Source organism: Electrophorus electricus, unplaced genomic scaffold (assembly GCF_041902795.1).
Source record: "Electrophorus electricus isolate QZ-2024a unplaced genomic scaffold, ASM4190279v1 Scaffold32, whole genome shotgun sequence".
Taxonomy (NCBI): domain Eukaryota; kingdom Metazoa; phylum Chordata; class Actinopteri; order Gymnotiformes; family Gymnotidae; genus Electrophorus; species Electrophorus electricus.
In genome coordinates, this window is record NW_027658605.1 from 2550940 (window position 1) to 2573251 (window position 22312).

Consider the following 22312-nt stretch of genomic DNA (forward strand, 5'->3'; position numbering starts at 1 on the left):
ATTGAGGCCAAGTGCAGCATAAAAAAATATTTTAACTTCACACAGAACCAAAACCATCAACATCAAAATATAAAAGTATAAAAATATGGGTATTGTTAAAAAAAATGTTAAAAATGGGGCCTCCCACAGAAAGGCATGGCACAGTCAGCGACTTCAATTCAAAGTTTTTTATTCAAAGTAAAAAACAAAAAAAAACAAAAAAACACTTGGGCAGGTTGGTGGCGCTCTACACGAACTTGGGCAGACACTTGGGGCTGAGCGGGATGTATGTGGACATGTCGGAGTGCTGCGCCGTCACGCAGCTCATGACGTTCGCCCGCCGCAGCTGGGAGTTGGGGCCAAGGAAGGGAAGGAAGGGTTAAACAACAAGATGAGTGACAGCAAGGAAAGTGTTAGGAAGGATTTCATAATGGCTTTAAAAAGACGAGGCGAGGGCACCTGGTGGGCTGGACTTTGGTGTCATCTTCGTCCTCCGAGTCGCTGGAGATGATGATGACGCTCATAGCTGGGCTGGGCGTGTCAGAGATGATAATGGGCTCCGTTGCGTCGCCCATGCCATGCACGGGGGAGGACACAGGTCTGGCACAGGGTCAGAGGAGCACGTCAACACTCTCAACACACACTGCACACTCGAGTGAACACACACAACCTATCACCAAAGTGTGATGGCACAGAGCCATCCAGCACTTGTTACAACAGTTGTACCCACTATGCAGACCCACACACTAGACCAGTAGGTCTCGAGTCCTGTTCTAGGGTTCCCTTGCACTGAATTAGTGTGGAGTTTTAGCGCTAATGCCAACCATTAAAAAGTGCAATAAGAAGCAGGGAGTACCTAGCCCGGCTCTCTGCTTGGCGATCTTTTGACCTCTTGAACCCGCCCTGCTGTGCCGGTTGTCCCACCTGGCTGTGCTGGGCGAGCCAGCTGCTGAAGGTGTCATTGAGGTTGGCAGCTGTGCTGGCCCCGCCCCCCGCCCCACCCCCACTGCCAAACAGGCTCTTGCTGCCATCACACCCTGTGCACTGCCGATTGCAGATCTCCATTTTCTGGAAGCAAGATTTCACACTGCAGCGAGAGAGAGAGAGAGAGAGAGAGAGAGAGAGAGAGAGAGAGAGACACGGGCGGGGGGCAAGTTACAGTACTACCATTTGGATTTGTAAATTAAGATGGTGTTCCTTAATTTTTTTTAAAAACTGTGACATGTAGATTGGAAGGCCTGGAACAACTCACTGGGCACTTTGAGGGAACTGGAGGAGGTGGCTCATGGTGACAAACGGGTGCTTCAGGGCCTTCATCGGCGTGATCCGTTTGTCAGCGTCCAGCGTGAGCATCTTGTTCAGCAGGTCGATGAACTCCCGCCGGTCTGCCTTCTCCGCCGAGACGTCTGCGCCTTCCAGACTGGTCGTATTGACCTGCGCGAGAGACCCAGGGGTGAGTCATATTAAACACCAGCAGAGGGCACCGATCCCCCTAAGACGCAGCAAGTTCTGCAGCAAGTTACTATGCATTGCTCTGCCTTTCATAGACGCCGTTCTCCAGAGCGATTCATGTGCGTTCCTCATTATAACGGCACGAACGCTCGACCTTTGAGCTAGCACCTTGCTCAACCTGCTCTACAACGTGAGCCGTGGAAGCTGTTTCTCACGTTCTCACAAAAGCCAAAATAACCTGCATCATGTCGTCAAGACAGGTGAAAATGTACTTCCGTGTCTCTTTGGACTTGATGCCATGCTCTGCCTCATGCTCTGAAGGCGTCTAGAAAAAGGAAAGAAAAAAATCAACCATTCAGCTCCACCATAAAGTTACATGACATCATTAAGTTACATCCCTTATGAAACAAACACATGGTATTTGGCATTTAAAGACTGGCAAACCTTGAGTCTCCACAGGGGGCTGCTGGAGTCAGGGCTCCTGTGGAAATAATAGTTGCTCTTGGTCCCTGCGCTCAGCAGGTACTCTGCTGGTAGGCCCTGCGTCTGGGAGATGTAACGGATCTGCAGAGACACCACACAGCAAGAGGATTACGACTTTATTTTGTGTTCATCCTTCCATTTTCAAAATGCATGTATGAAAAAAAGAAAAAGAAAAGAAAAACAGGCCATAGAAACTCTTATTATTTATATTATTCCTAAAAATAAGCTAGCCAAAGCAGTAGCTAAAAGCTCAAACCATACATTCACTCTCTTCCTTGCTAGCCATTATGGACTCCCTAACAAACTGCATAGTTAGAAGAACGGCCATTTCCATTAGCAACACTACGCCACTCTTTTCACAAACAAGATTTACGTCTTCATCACACAGTGAGAAAAGTGTGAAAAGAAAGTGAAAGAACCGACCCCAAATCAGCGAAATTCTACAGAGCTCCGTGAATCCAAGCCCAAGATGCGTGAAAAAGACTAGGCACAGCTCAAAGGCCCGTGTGCTTACCTGATCATATTCAGAGGCTCCCGGATACAGGGGGGAGCCCAGAAACAGCTCGGCGATGACACAGCCCAGCGACCACATATCCACGGCCTCGCAGAAAGGGAGACCCAGGATGATCTCAGGTGACCTAGACCAAAAACACAGATATCGCCATCATGAAATCAGTCTCGGCTGATTCCGTAGTTTGTGGTGATTCGGCGGCAATTGCTTTAACACAAACGGTGCTGAATTCATTCATGAAAATGTAAAAGGTTTAAATAGTATTTTGTTGATGAGTCCAGGTTTTTTTTCCCCCCTACACACCACTTTACATTACACACCCACTATTCTAACATGGAACTATATGCAAAAATGCACTGACACTACAATGATGTTCTGTTTTCCATTAAGTAAATACAGAGTATCAGTGCAGTTAAACACTGTTACTCAGTAAACAACACGGTTAATTAACGGTATAGCTACAATGCAACAGCAGTTTTGTACAGACACGACCAATACTAATATTACCAAAGCCTGCAACTCGGAGCATCCTAACTAATCTCAGACATTGAAGAGGGTTCATCAGGTATTTTGCTAAATAACAGCACTCACATGAATCACTAAAATTAAACCACTTATAAATCAAATATGAATCAGTCGTGCTCCAGTTAACTGTAATGCTTATCACGATTTTAATGTGTAGCAGGGTCATCGCAACTGCCAAAATGTGCAGCTCTACTCTAAAGCACACTCGAGTGCAACAAGTGCACACTTATTTCTAACACGCCTCAGCACGTGTCCCTCACCGGTAGTATCTGGTCTGCAGGTAGCTGGAGCACACGGCCTCGGAGACGTGGCTAGCCGAGCCGAAGTCGATGACTTTGACCCTGTACGGCTGCCTGACGGGGTCCACCAGCATGATGTTTTCGGGCTTGAGGTCGGTGTGGATCAGGCCCAGGCTCTTCAGCTTCATGAGCGCCGTGGCGACCTGCTGCAGCACGGGCCGGACGCACTTCAACAGAAGCGGGCTGAACATGCTGCCCTTCAGGAAGTCGTAGAGGCTCTGCCCCAGCATCTCGAACACCAGGCACATGTGCTTCTTGTGCTGGAAGCACTCATACGCACGCACGAAGTTGAACTCGTCTGCGTTCTCCCTGCTCAGCCGTCTCAGGATGCTCACCTGAGGAGGAGCAAATGAGGAAAGACAGATTTTATTTTTCTGCACTTTTTTTTTTAATACACATCCAAACAGGTATGGCTTATGCAATTGTAGCTAAGCCTTCTTTTTATAGTAAGCTTCAAGCTGTCCATGTGTTATCTGAACTAGTTCCTACTGATGCTTTGAAAATTAGAACTAGTGTGCTGATACCAAACACAAGTGTTTTTGTGCTACCCTGGCTGTATACAGATTCCACAGTGTGAGTTAGCACATCTGATACCAACAAACAGAATCGGGGCTACAGCTGATTCCATATCAAAAGCTCCAAAAAAGCAGGCAAAACTTTCCCACCTCGATCTGACCCTGTCGAACAAAGAATGGATGGTTTTTCAGTATCTTGATGGCAACCATTTCATTGGTGTCCTTCTTGGAGCATTTGGCCACCTGGCCAAAACTTCCACAACCAAGGTAGTGCAGAACCTCGTAGCTGTTGGAGGCAGAGCAGAGGATTTCATTCTGCACCAGCTGGTATTCGCAATCACTTATCGATTTGCTGCTATCTGCGGTACAACCGGAGTACGCAATGGACTGGGTGGAAGAGGTGGTTGTTCCGCTCCTGGCCACGCGCTTGGACAACGAAGGGGTGTAGAGATCCTCCAGGATCTGTACGCTGTCGCTGCTGTGTTCCCCTTCTCTCTTCCTCTTCAGGCTGCACCGCTTCTGACAGGCGTCTTCTCCCCGCTGGCTGGACGACGACGCAGCCTTGTCTGAGGCTCCAGAGGGGGAAAAGACAAGGGCAGGTAAGCCATCGGTTGAACTGAACCCTGGATCCGAGGGCCAGGGCGTCCCCGGCCGAATCCGAGGACCAGGACTCCGCAGGTAGTAATTGCTCTCGAATTTTACTTTCTTGGCGATCCCACTGGAGGAATCTGAAGGGGAAGAGAATATACCTTTAGGGAAAGATGAAAACAGGGCCACTAACCAAAGGAATGCTATGCAGATCAAGTTAGGGGCTATATTCAAAATTAAAACTAAAACAGCAGATTAAAAAACAACAGCAATAACAAAACCACGATCTATGATTTAGCTAACGCTAGCTAGCTAACGCTAACCGCTAGTTAACTTCATAACTTACCCTCAGTGTTGATTATTTTCCCACCTTTAACCTTACGGAAAGAAGGCTCAAGAAAACCGAACGGATATAATTCATGATCATCCATGTTGTTCTGTGGTTCTTAATTTAAAGAATTGAAATTATTAGCATGCTATATCGACCGGAGTGAGAAGATTTCCACCAAATATCAATTCGCTACTCTACGGACTCTTCGTTCCATGGCAACAAGGTGACATGGACAGGTGTAACGTCATAAAATGGAATTTCAAGTGCACTATTGAACCTCGCCAGTAGACAAGATAAAAGCTCACATTTATTTTACTCTTTGTCCAGACATAATCAAAACTAGTGTCTGCTTGTCTGCCTGCTGCACCTACAGGCCCAAACTGGCAGACTCATATAAATCACTTGATAGCATCGAATATTAAATACTACATTTATCAACATAACATTTCTTAGGACTAATACATGTACCTGCTTACCGATTTCAGCCGTCTACATGCATCCGTTCTCCAGAATCCCACGCTAAATATTTTGTGCTTTTCTGGTAAATTTCCACAACAATCGTGCCTGTCATTTTAAATGGCATTTTAAAACATGCTTCCAGTATAAGATAACTTCAGATTTTGTCAAAGAAAATTCAATTACATAAAAAGTGGGGTGGGTGACTATTATTTACTTCATATGTTTCCTGGGCAAGTGGCGTGATTGGCAGGTGTTTCAACAAATGGAGGAGGTTTAGATGAAAACGTAGACCCTTCACTTGTCTTATTTAGTTCTCCTTTTAACCGTTTAAAGGTCCGCGTGCTGTCAATCAGCTTCCCATTTATTTGACGCTGTTTGGCGAAACTCATGCAGCCATAAGAATGATTTGAACGCCAATACTTTTGGACATCATGGAAAGGAAGAGGCTTATTTGAGCTGAAGTTTATGTGGAGTTGTTTGGGAGCTTCTAGCATGGACTAGCTACAATGTATAAAGTATACTATTTCTTTACAGTATTATGGTATAGATTCTGTGGATTCCATATATACATTAAATGTAAAATGTTGCCCAGTTATGTCAAAAATAGCAAACAAAAACCACAGGCTCCAAGTTACTGAAAGAGAAGTATTAAATGAGGTCCTGGTAGAGCATACGTGCAGGTTTGTCAGACATGTTCATGAGGAGTTTAACTGAAGCAAAATCCTCATCACACACCCAAGGAGTCAAAGCCTGCAAAATCCCCAAATAGCAAGACTGCATCCAGGTAGCACTTGCTGATGGAAAGCAAAAAATAGTGCTGTATCCTGCTCTGTGCCTCATCCACTGTACCAGTCTCTTAGTATTGGACTTAGTGTGGTTAATCAATCTTTGACTGTGCTGATTACATTTATGTCATTTAGCTGACACTTTTATTCAAAGCGACAATTATGACTGAGTACGATTTGAGCAATTGAGGGTTAAGGGTTTTGCGCGGGGGCCCAACAGTGGCAACGTGGCAGTGAACCAGCAATCTTCCGAGAACAAGTCAAGTACCTTAACCGTTGAACTACCACTGCCTGTGTTTATATATTGTACTATTTAAAGATTTTGCAGTTACTTGGATTTTGTCAATATAGCAACATGCCCTCAGTCCAGCAGAACAGGAAATCTGAAACCTGATAAATTACCTGTTTCAATTTTTGTTTTCTATTTTAAACACACACAATCCCAAAAAGATTTCTCTGTAGTAATACAGTTCACTACTATAGTTATAGAATTAGCTCCAATTACCCCACAATATCCCTTTAAATTAAGCCAAAATTCAAAGTCTGAGGTGAAGATCCTATAAAGGTTACATAAGAGCTTGATGTTACATGTGTTTTGAACAAATACTGCCACTAAGTGCCAAAGAACTATTTTTTATAGTTACACCTCCCATGGAATTCAAAATACAACAATCAACTTGTTAAACACATTAATCACACATTGCATTTGAGATACATTTAATACAGTTTGTTAGTCTGTTTGTAAAAAACACTATTTTTTTTAAAAAATGAAGGCATTAAAACAAACAATAAGCCCAGAAACTACAATAATCAAGTTCAATAATCGAGCTGATGTTCAATGTCCGAATCCCTCATGTCTCTCCGTGTTCCTCTTCCTCTCACAGGTAAGGATACAGGCTTTCCTCTGGCCGAGCGAGTAGGCCACGGGCCAATGGTAGGGCTGGTCAGGGAGCTGGTGACGAAGGGAGCTGCTTCCTGATCTATCGTGGGATGACATCACAGACTGCTGGACCTGTAGGAGGAGCCAAAAAAAAAAAAGGGCACCAAGATATCGATAGGTATGTCAATATTCCCAGGCCCCAGCTAAACTACTGCCCAACATTGGAAACCTATTATAGCGTGTAATTATTATGAACCTATTATAGCGTCTAGATTCCACTATTACTGCCTCGTAGTAGCAGGGCTCTGCTGTACTATAAATGTGTTTCTGTCTTCTACTAAAAGTCTCTTTTGGCAGTGTAATTTATTTTGGTCAAATGGCTGCATGACCGTTTTCAAAACAAATTTATAGAGGTGTTGGTGAGGTGATCCTTCCTGAGTTCCCCGGCCAGCAGAGCATGAATGACCTGAGTGGGCGAGCAGCTCTGCACCATGGCACCGAGCGCAAGGTCCTTGTCCTCCCTGATGAAGAGGTTGCTTTCGCCCGCCTTGTGCGGCAGCATGCAGGCAACCAACTCCGCCTTGGCGTCCATGGCCCTCCACAGGTCGGTGGACATGTGCGCCAGTGTTGTCATGGAAGCACGCGACACCATGGAGCTCAGATTCTTCAACTGAGACAGTGGACATGGGGCTCAGGTGTTCAGGCACTCCATGGGGATGTGCCTGTTTAAACACGCCGATCGGACTCATCCGATATGTGGCAGATTTACTTGGTGTGTCAGAGAAGGAAAAGCATCAGTTTGTACTACCTACCATGTTTAAGGACAAGATATTCCTCGCTAGAACATTCCAAATTGACTCTTCATCAGGTTAGAACCATTTTGGTCACAAAACAGAGCAATTCCAGCTCGGACAGCAAAATGCGAAGATCCTTTTTGGGCCATTGTTTATATGATTTGATTAGAGAATCTTTTGTCCCTGAGAGGGCCCCTCTGGACCACAGTCAGGCACACATCGTGGAGCTTGGGAAGCAGGATGTCGGTGTGGTTCTGGGCCAGAGACTGCACCAGAGTCAAGCTCCCCTTCTTCTTCTCCCTAAAACAGCGTTAGAACACGGTGTACATACCTGGTGTTATGATATCGGTAATGCTAAACAGGTTTCATTAATAAAATCAACTTTTAAAAACACAGAAACAAATGTATTCGCTGTCAGGGTGACCCTCACTAATTTTTATATTTATTTTTCCAAAGCATGCCATTTGTGTATTTTTAGGTATGCTCTGTAATTATAGCTCTTTGCCACCTGCCTGAAGTGGGGCCGCTCTTCTCTGACAGCAGCCTGTGGGCCGCGGATCCTTCACTCTCTCTGGGGCTCATCCAGTGGTGGGAAATGGCTCACAGAGGAAGCATCTGCCTCAGAGTGGGAGCTACTCTGGCTTTTCCTCAGGGGATCAAATCAAAAATCAAAATCAAAAGTTATTTATATAGCGCTTTTTAGAACAGATGTCACAAAGCACCTTTACAAATGTCCAAGTCCAAGCCACCAGTGAGCAAGCCAAGGCTGACATTGGCAAGAAAAAACCCCACTAGAGCATGAGGAAGAAACCTTGAGAGGAACTAAAACTAAACGGTGGGCCCATCCTCCTCTGGCCGACAACAGTCACCACAATAATAACAATTACCGAGAAAAATATAATTCTAAAATGAAAAAACAAGTAAAGTGTCTTGGTACAGGTAAAGAACCTGCACCTTTCGATCTAAGCAGACATGGTGGTTTATAATGAACTAAGAGTTCTCTAAGGAACTGTGGGGCAAGACCATTCAATGCTTTGTAGGTAATTAGAAGTATTTTATAATCAATATGAAATTTTATTGGGAGCCAATGTAAAGTATCTTAGATAGCCGTGATGGATTCAGATTTTGTCGTTCTAGTGAGCACTCTGCCTGCTGCATTTTGAACTAGCTGGAGCTTGTTTAACCACTTAGTAGTACAGCCTAATAGTAGGGCATTACAATAGTCCAATCTTGAAGTAATAAATGCATGGACTATCTTTTCTGCATCATGTGAGGAGAGCATGTTTCTAATCTTAGAAATGTTCCTAAGGTGGAGAAAGGCCTTCCTAGAAATATTATTTACATGAGCTTCGAACGAGAGACTAGGATCCATGATACCTCCAAGATCTTTATCTGTTAGGGAAGATGTGACTGTGATTTCACTGAGGTTCATTGAGTAATTAGAGGATCTAGCTGTCTCTGTGTCTAATAGAAGCACCTCTGTTTTGTCAGGATTAAGTGAGAGAAAGTTTCTCAACATCCTTTATGCATTCGGTTCTGATTCAGATATGCGCTTAGCTGCTGAACTACAGCTTTTTCTAGGATCTTGGAAATAAATGGTAGGTTTGAGATCGGTCTGTAGTTTGACAGCTGACATGGGTTGAGGTTAGATTTTTTGAGAAGTGGTCTGATTACTTCAAATTTGAATGATTTAGTAACGTAGCCAATATTTAAGGATTAGTTTATTAAATTTAGTAAAGGTTCAATTACTTCAGGTAGAATTTCTTTAAGAAAGTGTGTGGGCAGTGAATCTAGTAAACACTGGAGGACTTTGAGCATGACATCAGATATGCAATTTCTGGCTCTTGGATAGGTGTAAAGGATTCAAAAGTCATTTTTGGCTTGGTTGTTCTTGGTTGTACCTAAGTAGTTGCCCGATGTCATATTAATGCTCTTAACGTTATCTCTAATGTGCTTTATTTTCTCATTGTAGAAATTCATGAACTCCTTACTACTATGGTGGTGATGTAATCTGAGCATTGGTGTCAATCTTATTCTTAGTTAGATGGGCAATTGTACTAAAAAGAAATCTAGGATTATTTTTTTCTTTTTCTATTAGGTTTGAGAGATAAGCTGTTCGAGCGGTAATAAGTGCTTTTCTAAACTTGAGAAGGTTCTCCTTCCATGCAAGCCGGAAGACTACAAGCTGTGTGGCGCCATTTACGTTCAATTTTTTATTTAAAATGTGAAAGTGTTTTGATTTAAATTGCAAATGTGGTCATTATACCAAGGTACCAATTTTTTGTCCCTAATTTTTTTATTCTTAAGTGGGGCAACATCATTAAGTGTGCAGCAGAATACTGATTCTAAGCATTCAGTTATTTGATGAAGTTCTGTGGCGTTTGAGGGCATCCTAGTTACAAATAATATGTCTGGGAGACTGCCAATGTCATGTTATGGCCCCACCCCCTCCTCAAACGTCTTGGTTTGTGTGTGTTCATCCGTGTTGCCATGTCCTCTCGTGTTGTCCACCTGTTCTGCATTATGTGTAATCGTCTTTAATGTATATACATCTCCTGTGTCGTAGTGTGTTTGTTGATGTTTAAGGTGTACAGAGCATGTGGGTTGTTTTATGTATCATTCGTGTGTGTAATAAACGTCTGGTTAATCGTGCCTCTTCCCCGCATCCTGTTTACCTCGAGACGTTACAGAAACACCAACCGAAGAAGGATGCCTGGGAAGGGTAGGAAGAAGGGGAGGAAGGGGAGTAGACACACTTCCCCAGCTCGTGCATGCAATTCCCCCGTGTTCTTGGCTACCCTGCTGACTCCCACAATACGGGAATGTGGTCCTGGGACGGAAGTGGAGGAGTCACAAGGGACTGCGTCCGACTACCATGACTGGTATAATGATTTCCAGTCCTCGGAGTTGTGTGCAGCAGAATACTGATTCTAAGCATTCAGTTATTTGACCAAGTTCTGTAGGGTCTGAGGGCATCCTAGTCGCAAATGATATGTCTGGTAGATTGCCAATAAAACCAGGTGCAGTGGCTGATGTGATTGTGCGTACATAGTTCAAATGAAATTAAGGAATGGTCTGAGATGGAGTAGTATAACTACATCTACACCATACCTCAGTACTAAGTCAGGCATATGTCCACCAGAGTGTATGGGTTCTGTTATACATTGGGTAAAACGAACTGATTCTAATATAGAACTAAAGGCCCATCAGAGGGTCTTGGCCACTATCAAAGTGAATATTGTTGAAATCACCAACAAAAGTGTAAAGGGAAATCTGCAAATTCCTTAATAAATTCTGAGTAGCGTCCTGGTGGCCTGTAGATGCCAATTACTGGAAGAGGCTGGGTGGGCTTTTTATCACTGGCTACATGATTTATGCTAGTAAAAATCATTTCAAAGGCTTTCTGGTTTATGCTTAATGTATCAATAGAAATAACTGCAATGTCACCTCCACGGCTAGTTAGACGAGGGTGGTGTACATAGCTGTAGCCAGAAGGACACGCTGCATTTAAAGCTATGTACTCGTTTGGCTTGATCCAGGTTTCTGTTAGGAAAAGTACATTACATCTATGATCTGTTAGTATTTCAGTTATCATGAGCATTTTAGACGCTGATGATCTAACATTTAGTAAACCCAGCTTTAGATAAAAGGAGTTTTCTGTGAATCAGTTACTTTAATACTAATTATGTTATTAAGCGCATACTACAGCATCGGACATCGCCTTCGCTAATTGACACACCTCTTCAATATTATTTTCAGTAATCTCTGACTGACGAAGGCGTATATCGTTAGCTCCTACGTGAATAACTATCTTAGAAAACCCATGCTTGCCTAAAACCTTAACACTACCTGCAACATCCGGCGCCCTGGCACCTGCTATACAGCTAACTGTTGCTGCTGGTCTCCCTAAAGGCCTGCTAATTTCACGTGTCGCAAAATAAAGTCCCCTATAACCAGAGCACTTCTAGCGCTTGAGTCTTCTCCGTCAGACTAGCAATTCAACTACACTTCTCACAGATAAAACAATCGCTAAAGACGAAGAATAAACATGTTGCAAAAAGCAAAATGTTAACGTTACTTACGTTTCTGGTAGTTCCTTAGATGTAGTTTGTGATGATAAAGTAGTTTTCGATGGAAGTTGCCACCATACCTGGTATGGTATTAATCCACAAAATAGCACATCAAATCTAATTATTTGGCCAGTACAGGGTTATGCAATATTCCCTCACCTCAGAAAAATGCAACAGCTTGAATTCCTTAACTGATTAATAGTTTAAAAAAAAATCTTTCCTAACTATAAAAATATAGCTTACCCATTAGAAAGATTAAACATCCAGTGTGTGTACCCTGGCAGTTTAATGTAAAAGGCAGCTCCGACTGGAATACGTTTAAGCGGTCTCGGGCGCCATCTGGTGGCGACTTGGAGTCCTTATCACGCTCTCATTTCTTTTATATGGTGGGACAAGTGTTTTGTTATCCTACCTATCGAGCAGTCCTACCTAGATTTAATGCACTTATGTACATTAGTATTCGTCCAGGCTTCTGGTGTTTATTTTGGATGTATATATTATAATTAGGCTACTGTGGACATTTTCTATTTTGTAAAGCTACAGCACCTGTACTTCACACACGTGTAATAATCAGATCTAGAACGTTGCCAGCCCTATTAAAATATTAGGTTTATAGTATAATAGTTTAATTAAACAGACAAAGCGTTAATCACAATAATTTGCATGATGATTAATCTTGAACCAAAAATCTCACCGGGAGCTGTAGTTCTCTTTACAGACACACACCCAATAAAACTATGCTTTATCATTTCTTGTTGATAGCCACTGACTATAGGATCAATAGAATAGTACAACCAAATAATCTTTAATGTTTTGCTTTACTGTAATACAATTTAGAATTGCGATGTTACCCTTTTAAGAAGAACTGAACACACTGTGATAAGAGCAACTGGATGTAGCTTTATTGACATGCTGGTCAAGGACTCACATCTAATATGTTTAAAATACATTAATTGAGGCCAAATGCAGCATAAAAACTTTTTTAATTTATACAGAACCAAAACAATCAACATTAAAATATATAAAATATATAATGAATAAAAATATGTGTATTGTTAAAAAAAAATTGAAAAAAAAAAAAAAAACTAATCCTAACCCTAAACCAGTAGCACAGACGTGTGTCCCAATTTGTCTGGGACAGCAAGAGAGAGAGAGAGATAGATAGATAGATAGATAGATAGATAGATAGATAGATAGATAGATAGATAGATAGATAGATAGATAGATAGATAGATAGATAGATAGATAGATAGATAGATAGATAGATAGATAGAGAGAGAGAGAGAGAGAGAGAGAGAGAGAGAGAGAGAGAGAGCTACTTGAAAAGAAATGTGAGCTATGTCCTATTTTCTTTTCTTTACTGCAACACTGTCATGGGACCCAATGTTAATGCCTTTCTTTTGTTCCACTTTCCCACTGTTCACTTTACTATGTTATGAGATGCTATGAAAGGAAAAATAAAACATGCCACAACTACTGTACGCATAATAAAGCACAAATAGAACATGAAAGTCCAAGCTATTGTGATCTTTGATCTTTGGCGTCCAAGAGCTCGTCTGCGACTGCCTCTTGCCGTAGTTGTGACAAGTCACCACAAGAGGTCTCTGTTAAAGCAAACATACAAAAAAGACAGGTCTTCTGTGACCTACGGCATTAATTCTGCTTACTCCAGATACAAAAACAAGTATACAATTTTGCAAAAGGTGCAGTCTTGTATGTGAGATTTGTTTATAGATCTGGGAAATGTCAAAGTATATGTATCCATACCCTGCCTGTTCAGACACAGAACAAATGTGTAAATATAATAGATAAATGCATTTATTATAATAATTTTAACAGAATTCAATACATATATTTTGCATAATTGATGAGAGAAACATTATCAAATAAAACCAAGACAAACAGCTGGAAAAGAATCGCGAGGATCCCTTTTTTAAGTGCACACTGTTCAAGTTCAAGTTTGGTTTATTCGTCACATACATAGTCATACACAGTATAACTGTTTGCACAGACAGCAGTGCAAGCCACTGCTAACCAGACTGGATCTGCTTCTCCAGAAAGTTGGTTATTTCAGTGATCAGTAACATATAATTTTCTAATTTAAGGCATATGTTTTGAACAGTTTGCATACTTTTAGGGCACGCACACTGGCTTTGAAAATTACGTGAACTGACTTTGATGTGGTATGAATGAACAAACAGAAATAAAATGGATCATTAACAATGCATTGGTCAAGGAATGTGCAGTCATGCAACCCGCAGTCCCTCGCTCGCCCTTGGCCAAAACTAGTCGAGGAATAGCAAACCCATTCCTGGTTCGGTAGGCTTGGACAAAACTCCAGTTGTTTCTGCACAGTCCGAGTTCGCTACGTCTCAGCGCCACCGAACCAGAGACAGTAAATCCCCTGGCACTGCAGGTACACGGGCATCTCGTTGTTCACGGAAAAAGCAGGATGTGGTTACTTTACAAGTTTTATCACACTAGGTTCTTGTCCGTTATCACACTTTGGGCCCTTAACACTTTTCAGTGCATTCCACATCTGAGAGTGGTGTTGGGGAGGGGTGGATTGTAATTTACAGCTTTTATCTGAAAACCATTTCCTTTTTTCCCACCTACACTTCTTTCTTAAAGCCGTGTTTTACGGTACTTCACTCCTTTAGTTCACAGTCGTAATTGTAAGCGATACATCTAAAAACTTTTGTCAGGACCTCTGAACGAACATGGACATGGCTCATCCGTTTTGAACAGGTAAGCAATTCAGTAATGCTTAACTAATTCATGCTATACTTTATATTAGTATAAGTTACTAAAAAGGCTGACGTGTATCTAGCTATTTATTTATTTAGCTAATGGTTGAAATACTTTATCATGCGTTATATGATTTAACTCGGTAGAGCTTAGCGTCATAATTAATTTTTAGGTCTAGATAAAACATACATCTTAACAAACGATAATTACATATTATGTACATTATGTACGTATCTATTCTTTTTGCGAGCTAGGAAAGGATATTATCTTTATTCTGATTATTTTTGATCAATATCAAATATGACCATTGTGTTTTAGAGTACGTGAAACATTTTGATTGACTGAAACTCGATGGCTATTCTTATTCTCATGGCTAGCTATACAGAAAAACTTGAACTTCGAAGTAGGTAATTCTATTTACTTAAATGAATCATTAAATGATGTGACATCTATTTGTTCTGGTAAAGAAGATACCATCATGATGATCTTTTTATGCTCACGGTTTATAATTCTATTTTATGTATCTCCGTAGGTTCACACAATCACGAGTTCCTTGTTCCTGATAACATTGTATGGTGTTATACATGTTGGCAACCTCTGTATGATGAGCTGATGAACAAAATAAACCCGAGTTACAATTTTTTTCAGTTTTAAAGGCCACTAAAGTCTTTTGCAGCTCCTCTTCATAAAAGATCTCATCTATATTTTCCCCATCAAAATCCCGTAATTTGTATACAGGAGGGTCTCTCCTTAGACATTCAGAAACGGTAAAATATTCATCCATAAAGTGATTCATCCTGCTCGTACCCTTTCTCAAAATGTCTTTTTAATCGTGACATTCTGATGGTATCACCGACTCTAAACTTCAATCTTAGTTTTTCCACCTTTTTCGGTTGAAACAACCCATACAAGGTTTTAAACACTGTGAAGGAATTTCCTTCGTTCACTTCAACGGGTTTCATTTGAATGCTTCTGTGAAAGCTGTTGTTATAAGCATGAACCAAGTCTTGTACCACATCGATGTATTTTCTCGTATTGATGGCTGTGAAGTATCTCCACATTCTGGTTTTCAACATCCTGTTGAACCGTTCACACACTGATGCTTTTTGTCCCGTCCCAGTAGCAAATTGATTGACGTTGTTTTTTTCATTAATGTTTTGAAACTTTTATTAAAAAATTCTTTCCCTTCATCAGTCTGAAGTTTTTTAGGAACTCTGCCTTCTTTTAGAATTGAAACAAAGGCTTTGGTAACCTCAGCACCTGTCTTGTTTTTCATCATGCATACCCAAGCATACTTGGAAAGTATATCTATACACGTTAGCATAAATTTCATGGTCCCATTATGTTGGTCTTGTCCACCAAATCGGCCTGCCATTGTTCATCTGTGTTTTTTTACAATGACTCTGTTTCTTTTAAATTTCACAGAGATTGGTTTATGTAGCATGTATGCATCCTGAGCTGCTAACCAGTTTTTGATTTCCTTATCATCAACCCGTTTACCGATTTCATCCACCACGGACCTTTGCAGACTCTTGACCCCTCCATAGGATCCTGGGTTTGAAGGAGTGTAGTAAATATTTTTCAGCAGACGTTCAGTCATGGCGAAATGATTGAAACACAATGAAAAGAGTGCTAGATTGGATTATGGTTTTATTAGCATCTTTTCAGCAAAAGAGGTTATGTTTATGTTACATTCAATTAAAAATGAAAGCATGCAATCAAAGGTTTTATATACATCAACCTTTTCATCGTTACTTAGTTTCAAAACACATACATCTATTACATATGTGAATATATATATAATATATGCCCGTTTTTACATTCATCGGGTTTTCAAACATATGTGAAATAACATGACATATATATATATATATATATATATATACATATACATATGTGTAAAGGATAACATGTATTATTGGCTGGGTGGACTACATTATGCTAGTAAAAATAATTTCAAAGGACTCGAAAATCATAACCAGCTTTCTGGTTTTCCTTAGTCACTTAATGGTTTCTACTGCACATGTATGAATAATATCAGATTACTCTCCATGGTCAAGGCTGTCACCTAAATGAGAAACCACAGCCAGGAGTCTGTGGGTGCCGGTGGGTGCACATTCCTGCAACCAACAACTACATCTGTTTTTTTCATACGATTAACTGAAAATGCATCATGGATCGTTGAAACCCCATCTCTGTATTAACAGGCCTCTTTCATTGTCTCTCATTCTGTCTCTGTGTCTCTCTCAGCCTGTATCTCTCTTCTTTTTGGTCTCTCTCTCTCCTCACCGGTGGGCTTACGTGCTGTCCTCTAGCTCCCTGTCCTTCTCCTCTCTCATTTACTACTGATGGGTTAAAAGAACTTAGTCATTATGGCAGATACTTATACACAGCTGTATTATCACTCCACTGAAAGAAAATGGCACAACTCTACCTGGCTGGGGACTGGAGTTTTCCCCCAGTTTATCGTTTTGCTTTTCTTTTCATTCAGTCAGCATTTTGTAGCTAAAGGGGAATGGGTGGACAGAGAAGTATGTGGGCACGGGTTGATGGTACGAGCTCACCTCGACTGCTGCCTGAGAGAAGCCACCCCAGGAAGGGCAGAGAGATCCAGCTCGGACGGGACGTCCATCACGTCTGAGAGCTTTTGGCCCAGCATGTCAAACCGCTTAATGTGGAGGATGAGAATACTGTTCCAAGAGGAAAAGTGACTTAAGGACTGGAAGTGTGTGTGAGTGGAGGAGGGTGTGTGTGTTGGACTGGTTTAAAACTCATTCTTTAAGGTCATCTACGTCAGCCGAGACTCACCGTGGCAGTGTGAAAAACTTCACCTCTTCAGTTGCCTTGCAGCCTACTTCACACTCACAAAAACGCTCCAGTAGTGTTGGCTGAAAAAAGAAAGAGACCCTTTCATTGAGAGTGATAAAATCAAAATGGCAGCATGTCATAACTGTATTCTCTCCTTTACAACACAGTAATGAAGCGTTATCCAAAGAGGGTGTGTGACGTGACAGACCTTAAAGTAAGTGTGTAGACTGTCGGTCATAGTAGGGCTCAGATTAACAGAGAGGTAGTTGTAGACATCCACTCTGCAGCTCTGCTGTCCACAGCTTTCACAAAATGGAGAACAGAAATATTAAAACATTTGCACAGAAATAACTTGCTGCATCCCTTATACAGTGTGTGAGTTATCACATGCTAATATGCTTGTGTATGTTTTACTAGTAGATAACAGCTTATCTAATGTGGAGCATCAAAACAGTAAACATGTACACTAATGCAAAGCCAGCAGAGCACGTAGAATGCTCAGTCCATGTCAGTTATGTTTTCCCAAACTCACACACTCTGGGATTTGAAAGTTATGTGATGAATAGAAGCTGAACTGGTGAGCATTTTAAATGTTCACATTTAAGTTATGTATGTTATGAAACTTTCATGAACACTTTAAACAGATGTCCGGAGAAAGCGCCTGCTCTCGGTGAGAAAATGTACACTTTAAACAAACACGTTAAGACTGGTTAAGACCAGTCCATTAACACAAATGAGATATGGAACAGTGATACATAATTACCTGGTGCATATGAGCACAGACTTGATATGAAACTCAAAAGTTTTCCACAGGGCAGATGTAAGAGAAGAAAGAGGCCCCAAGCCTCTCTTCCTCCTCTTTCAGCTGCAGTAACTCAGGAACTCATGGGCATCCTTTGGAGGACAGCACAGGAGAACATCAGAGGGGGCGTTGCTCCTGGACTTCAACAGCAGTGAAAAAACAAAGGTGCCTGTGTTCAGTTCCTGCAGGGTACTGCGTGGGGTTCTGAGGTGTTCTGAATGGCTGAGGGGGCCGTTTAACTGAACCTGATCATAGTCTTCTTCAAATGCAGGGCAGCGGGCTGAAACACACTCAAGCAGGGCTCCCAGGAGCTGAACCTTCTGCTTTGTGCTCCGACTGGTGAGGCGGGCCTGCTGCAGATCTGCAAAACATCTACAGCCAGCAACAGGGAGACCAAGTGGTTTATATCTCTGAGCTTCACAGCACCTCCTTAAGCACTCATGATTAAACTGTTCATTTAGACCCATGTGAAGCCTCTGGTTCTGAACGGACATGTCTGCTGGTGTGTGTAGACATGCCTGGAAGAGCAGGATGTTCAAATATATGGCACAGAAATCCAACCGGAGGGAAGAATGTGGTTGGACCAAATCCATATAAGAGTCTGAAAGTGTGTGAGTAAAGCGCACTCTTGCGGCAATGAAAGTGTGTAAGGCTCACTCTAGCAATGATGAAAGTGTGTAAAGTGCACTCTAGTGACGATGGTGCGCATAGCTTTAGCAGGCCCGTCCAGAGCGCTCTGTATTTGTCCATGACGTCTGCAGTGTGGATCAGTGCTCAAGGAGCAGCTCATATCACATCTAACCTCAGCAGAAAACACCAGACTCCACATGCTGATTGCCTTGCGAAAGCACAGACTGCCTGCATGATCCCAGCAATGTTCCTCTTTAGGACTTTGGGAGCAAGTCCCTCCTTTCACACAGTAAGTCCAGTGCTCCCAAATTATATAATCATTTCTGCATTAACCTTTGAGTTTTAATTGGGTTTTTCAGCAAAACATATTTACTGAGCTTTTGCTGAAATTTAGGATATTCTATTAGTCATATAATGCTAATGTTCTTGTTGCTGTCCTGGTTGCCGTGCTGGTTGCCATGCTGGTTGCTATTCTTCTTGCTGTTCCTGTTGCCGTGCTGGTTGCCGTTGTTGTTGCTGTCCTGGTTGGAGTGCTGGTTGCCGTGCTGGTACCATAGAAACAATCCACCAGCCATGAGGATCAAGCCATACGTCTACATTTTCTCTTTCATGAGCATCATTTCTTTCTCTGTTTATAAACAGTATAATTACAGGAGGTAAAAGCAGATACAGTACTCCATTTACATGTACACCAGGTTTGCAGGAGCAATGAAATTCCATTTCAAAGATGCTCTGGAGGATGTAGAAACTATGAAGATGAGAAAAGCGTTGGCAGCCGTTGAGAGGAGGCTGAATAGTTTCTGTGGTACATGAGGTTACTTCACTCAATTCACTCAGTTCAACTTCAGATGAAGAAAAATTGTGAGAAAAAGTTGATGTCCAGCTGCCCAAAAGCCCTGCATCCCGTCTTTAACTTGTGTGATCGCTTTAGAGGTGTCAGCAGTCCAAACAGAGTCTGATTCCAAAGGCGAATCCCTCGGAATGCTTCAATTATGGTTATGGTATGTATCATGAGGAGGACATTGGGTATCCACAGGTTCCTCTTGGAAATATTTCCAACCACATCAGCAAGTTTCAGTATAAGTAACTTATGTTAAGAGACTTATTGTTAATTTCATATTGATGTGTAAAATTTCTTTTTGTTTTCAGTACCTATGAAAGATTTTGTCTGTTTTCTTGCTTTTTTTTTACCAAGTTTATTTTTCTGTATGTGATGTTGTTATTAATTCCATTCTTTTCTAGGCTTATTTACATTTCCATTCACGATATTTAGCAGATGTTTTTATCCAGAGTGACTTACAAAAGTGCTTTATCATTTACTCAAGGAATGAATACATCCTAGCCAGTGCAGTAAGTTAGAGTCCAAGATACCATTGAACTAGAATACTGTTGAAATACAGGGATCAGTGCTGATGCCTAGAAGTGCAAAATACTCTATAACAGATATCGATAAGATCGGAAAACAATACTCTATAATAAGTACCAAAGGTTCAGTTACTCAACATAGGTGTAGGATCAGTGCTCATTTAAATATTCCACAAATAGATGGGTCTTCAGTCTGCGTTTGAAGACCATAAGGGACTCTGCTGTCCAGACAGTAAGCAGACATTTGTTCCACCATCTAGGATCCAAGATAGAGAATACGCTCGATACTTGTCTTCCATGAGACTTCAAGCATGGTGTTTCAAGCCAAGCCATACTTGAGGTTTGACGTACTCAAGGTACAGATCGGGCTTTTACCATTGACATCAAATATTGAGGGACATTTTTGGCTTTGTAGGCAAACATTCAGGTTTTAATCTGATGTGTGCAGCTATTGGAAGCCAATAAAGGGAGACCAGTCGAGACCAGTCTTGCTGATGTGTTTTGGACAAATTGTAGAGGTCTGACGTCTCGGAGGAAGACCAGCAAGTAGCGAGTTGCATTAGTCTAGCCTTGAGATTACAAGAGACTGCACAAGCACCTGGGTAGCTTCCTGTGAGAGAACGGGCCGAATCCTTCGTATGTTACAAAGGAGAAATCTGCAAGACCGTGTTAGATTAGAGAAGAATGTCAAAGGCTGCTGAAAGGACTAGAAGAATCAAAACACATGACAGTTTGGCAGCTTTAGCAGCAAGTTTTTGCGTCACATGCTATGAGGGCCGTTTCTCTAGAATGTGCCGGTTTGTAGCCAGACCGATTGATCACTTTATGCAAGTGCATGTACAACCAATGTTTCAGGAACTGCTTAAATATTAGGTTTCATACCTCAAATGTTAATCAAAATGAAGATTTTGAGGAAAATAAGTTTAATATGTAACTTTTCTCTGAAATATACCACCACTTTACTGGATAATATTGTTACTGACTTGTTCACAAACAGTAAATGTCATTCTTTGCAGTACAAATCTTTGTAAACTTTGCAGATAATTAATTTATAATGATTATTCTTTATGTCTTTGGTTTGGCCTCTTTTGGGGCAAATATTGTTTGAAACTGGATGTTTGACAAATCACATTATTTTTTGTTACACACAAAAGGGTCTCTATACGAAAAAAAAGTTGAAAGTCATATAAGGGTTCTTTTGAAGAAAGATGTACCCATCTACCAGTACCCATCTATCAGCTACTTACTCGGCTGCTGCTAAAAATAGGGATTTCAAATATTTTTTGAACTATTGACTTATTTTCCCAATAACCAAAATGTCAGTGCAGCATTCTAGAAATGTCACAATGCATATGACATCACAACAGCTTTGACGTCACTACAAGTATATAAAGGTGAGCGCAAGCATTTATATGTCATTTCACTTGACAGATTTCAGCAGTTATAAAGTTGGAAGACAATAGAGTGAATTAAACCTAATCGTAGGTCAACTTTCCAGAACAAGGTACGGTTGAATAAGTCAATTTTGTAATTACAGAAGGCTATTTTCCATCTAATTGTATGTGTATGTATCTGTCTGTCTGTCTAAATGTCCGCTTAGCTACTATAGCTAGAGCTTTTCTAATTTTATGATGAACGGTCTGTCTGCTGTAGTTTTATATAGTTATGGAATGCATTGACGTTCCACCTGTTTTCTCACACAAGGCTTTATGTCAAGCATAAGCGACTGCTTTTTATACTATTTAGATTTTGCTGTTTTAAAGGTACAAGACAAGTAATATAAGTGATTAAACCAAATTTCATCACCATACCCGCCCTTTCTCGTCTGCCCACAATTGGTGACGTATTTCGATGTGGTACGTCCACGCTGCAGGTGCGTATAACGTTCCTAAGTGCGGGCAGTTTGAGACGAACAGCTCTACTTAGCAGAGAAGAGTCGATCCACAGTAGCGCCCCTCTCTCTGCGTCTACCTCTGTTCACTCACTAGAGAGAATGTGCTAAATATAAACAATTTAATTTGATAATTTTGACCATTAACACTTTGTGCGCTGTGTGAGCAAAAACAATGTATGTATTCGGTGCTTTCTAACTTTCACAGCAGTTGTCGGTTATGTGTTGATTCTGTCAGATGCCCTCATGGTTATAAAATCATTTTAGCGGTGCCGAGCCACAGGTTGAATATTTGGAAGTGACTGTTGGTTAACACGTAAGTTAGTGTTAATGGGTGCGTTTCAGTCGCTGTCATACTCGTCCCGTTGTCTGAAACGGAAAAAAAAATATATGCAAT

At 41.3% G+C, this 22312-nt stretch overlaps 1 protein-coding gene across 1 annotated transcript in view; it reads right to left on the reverse strand.

Annotated features, from left to right (window-relative positions):
- Window positions 1–226: 226 nt before the first annotated feature.
- LOC145655703 (uncharacterized) overlaps window positions 227–22312 on the reverse strand; it is a 36517-nt gene continuing 14431 nt past the window's right edge. The window contains exons 6-15 of the mRNA XM_081709193.1: window positions 7306–7477; window positions 3915–4387; window positions 3211–3584; window positions 2429–2552; window positions 1876–1995; window positions 1670–1756; window positions 1232–1413; window positions 836–1066; window positions 453–579; window positions 227–325 (exon numbers count right to left, since the gene is read on the reverse strand). Of these exons, the coding sequence (XP_081565319.1) occupies window positions 227–325; window positions 453–579; window positions 836–1066; window positions 1232–1413; window positions 1670–1756; window positions 1876–1995; window positions 2429–2552; window positions 3211–3584; window positions 3915–4387; window positions 7306–7477 (1989 nt within the window). The remainder of the gene's footprint in view (window positions 326–452; window positions 580–835; window positions 1067–1231; window positions 1414–1669; window positions 1757–1875; window positions 1996–2428; window positions 2553–3210; window positions 3585–3914; window positions 4388–7305; window positions 7478–22312) is intronic.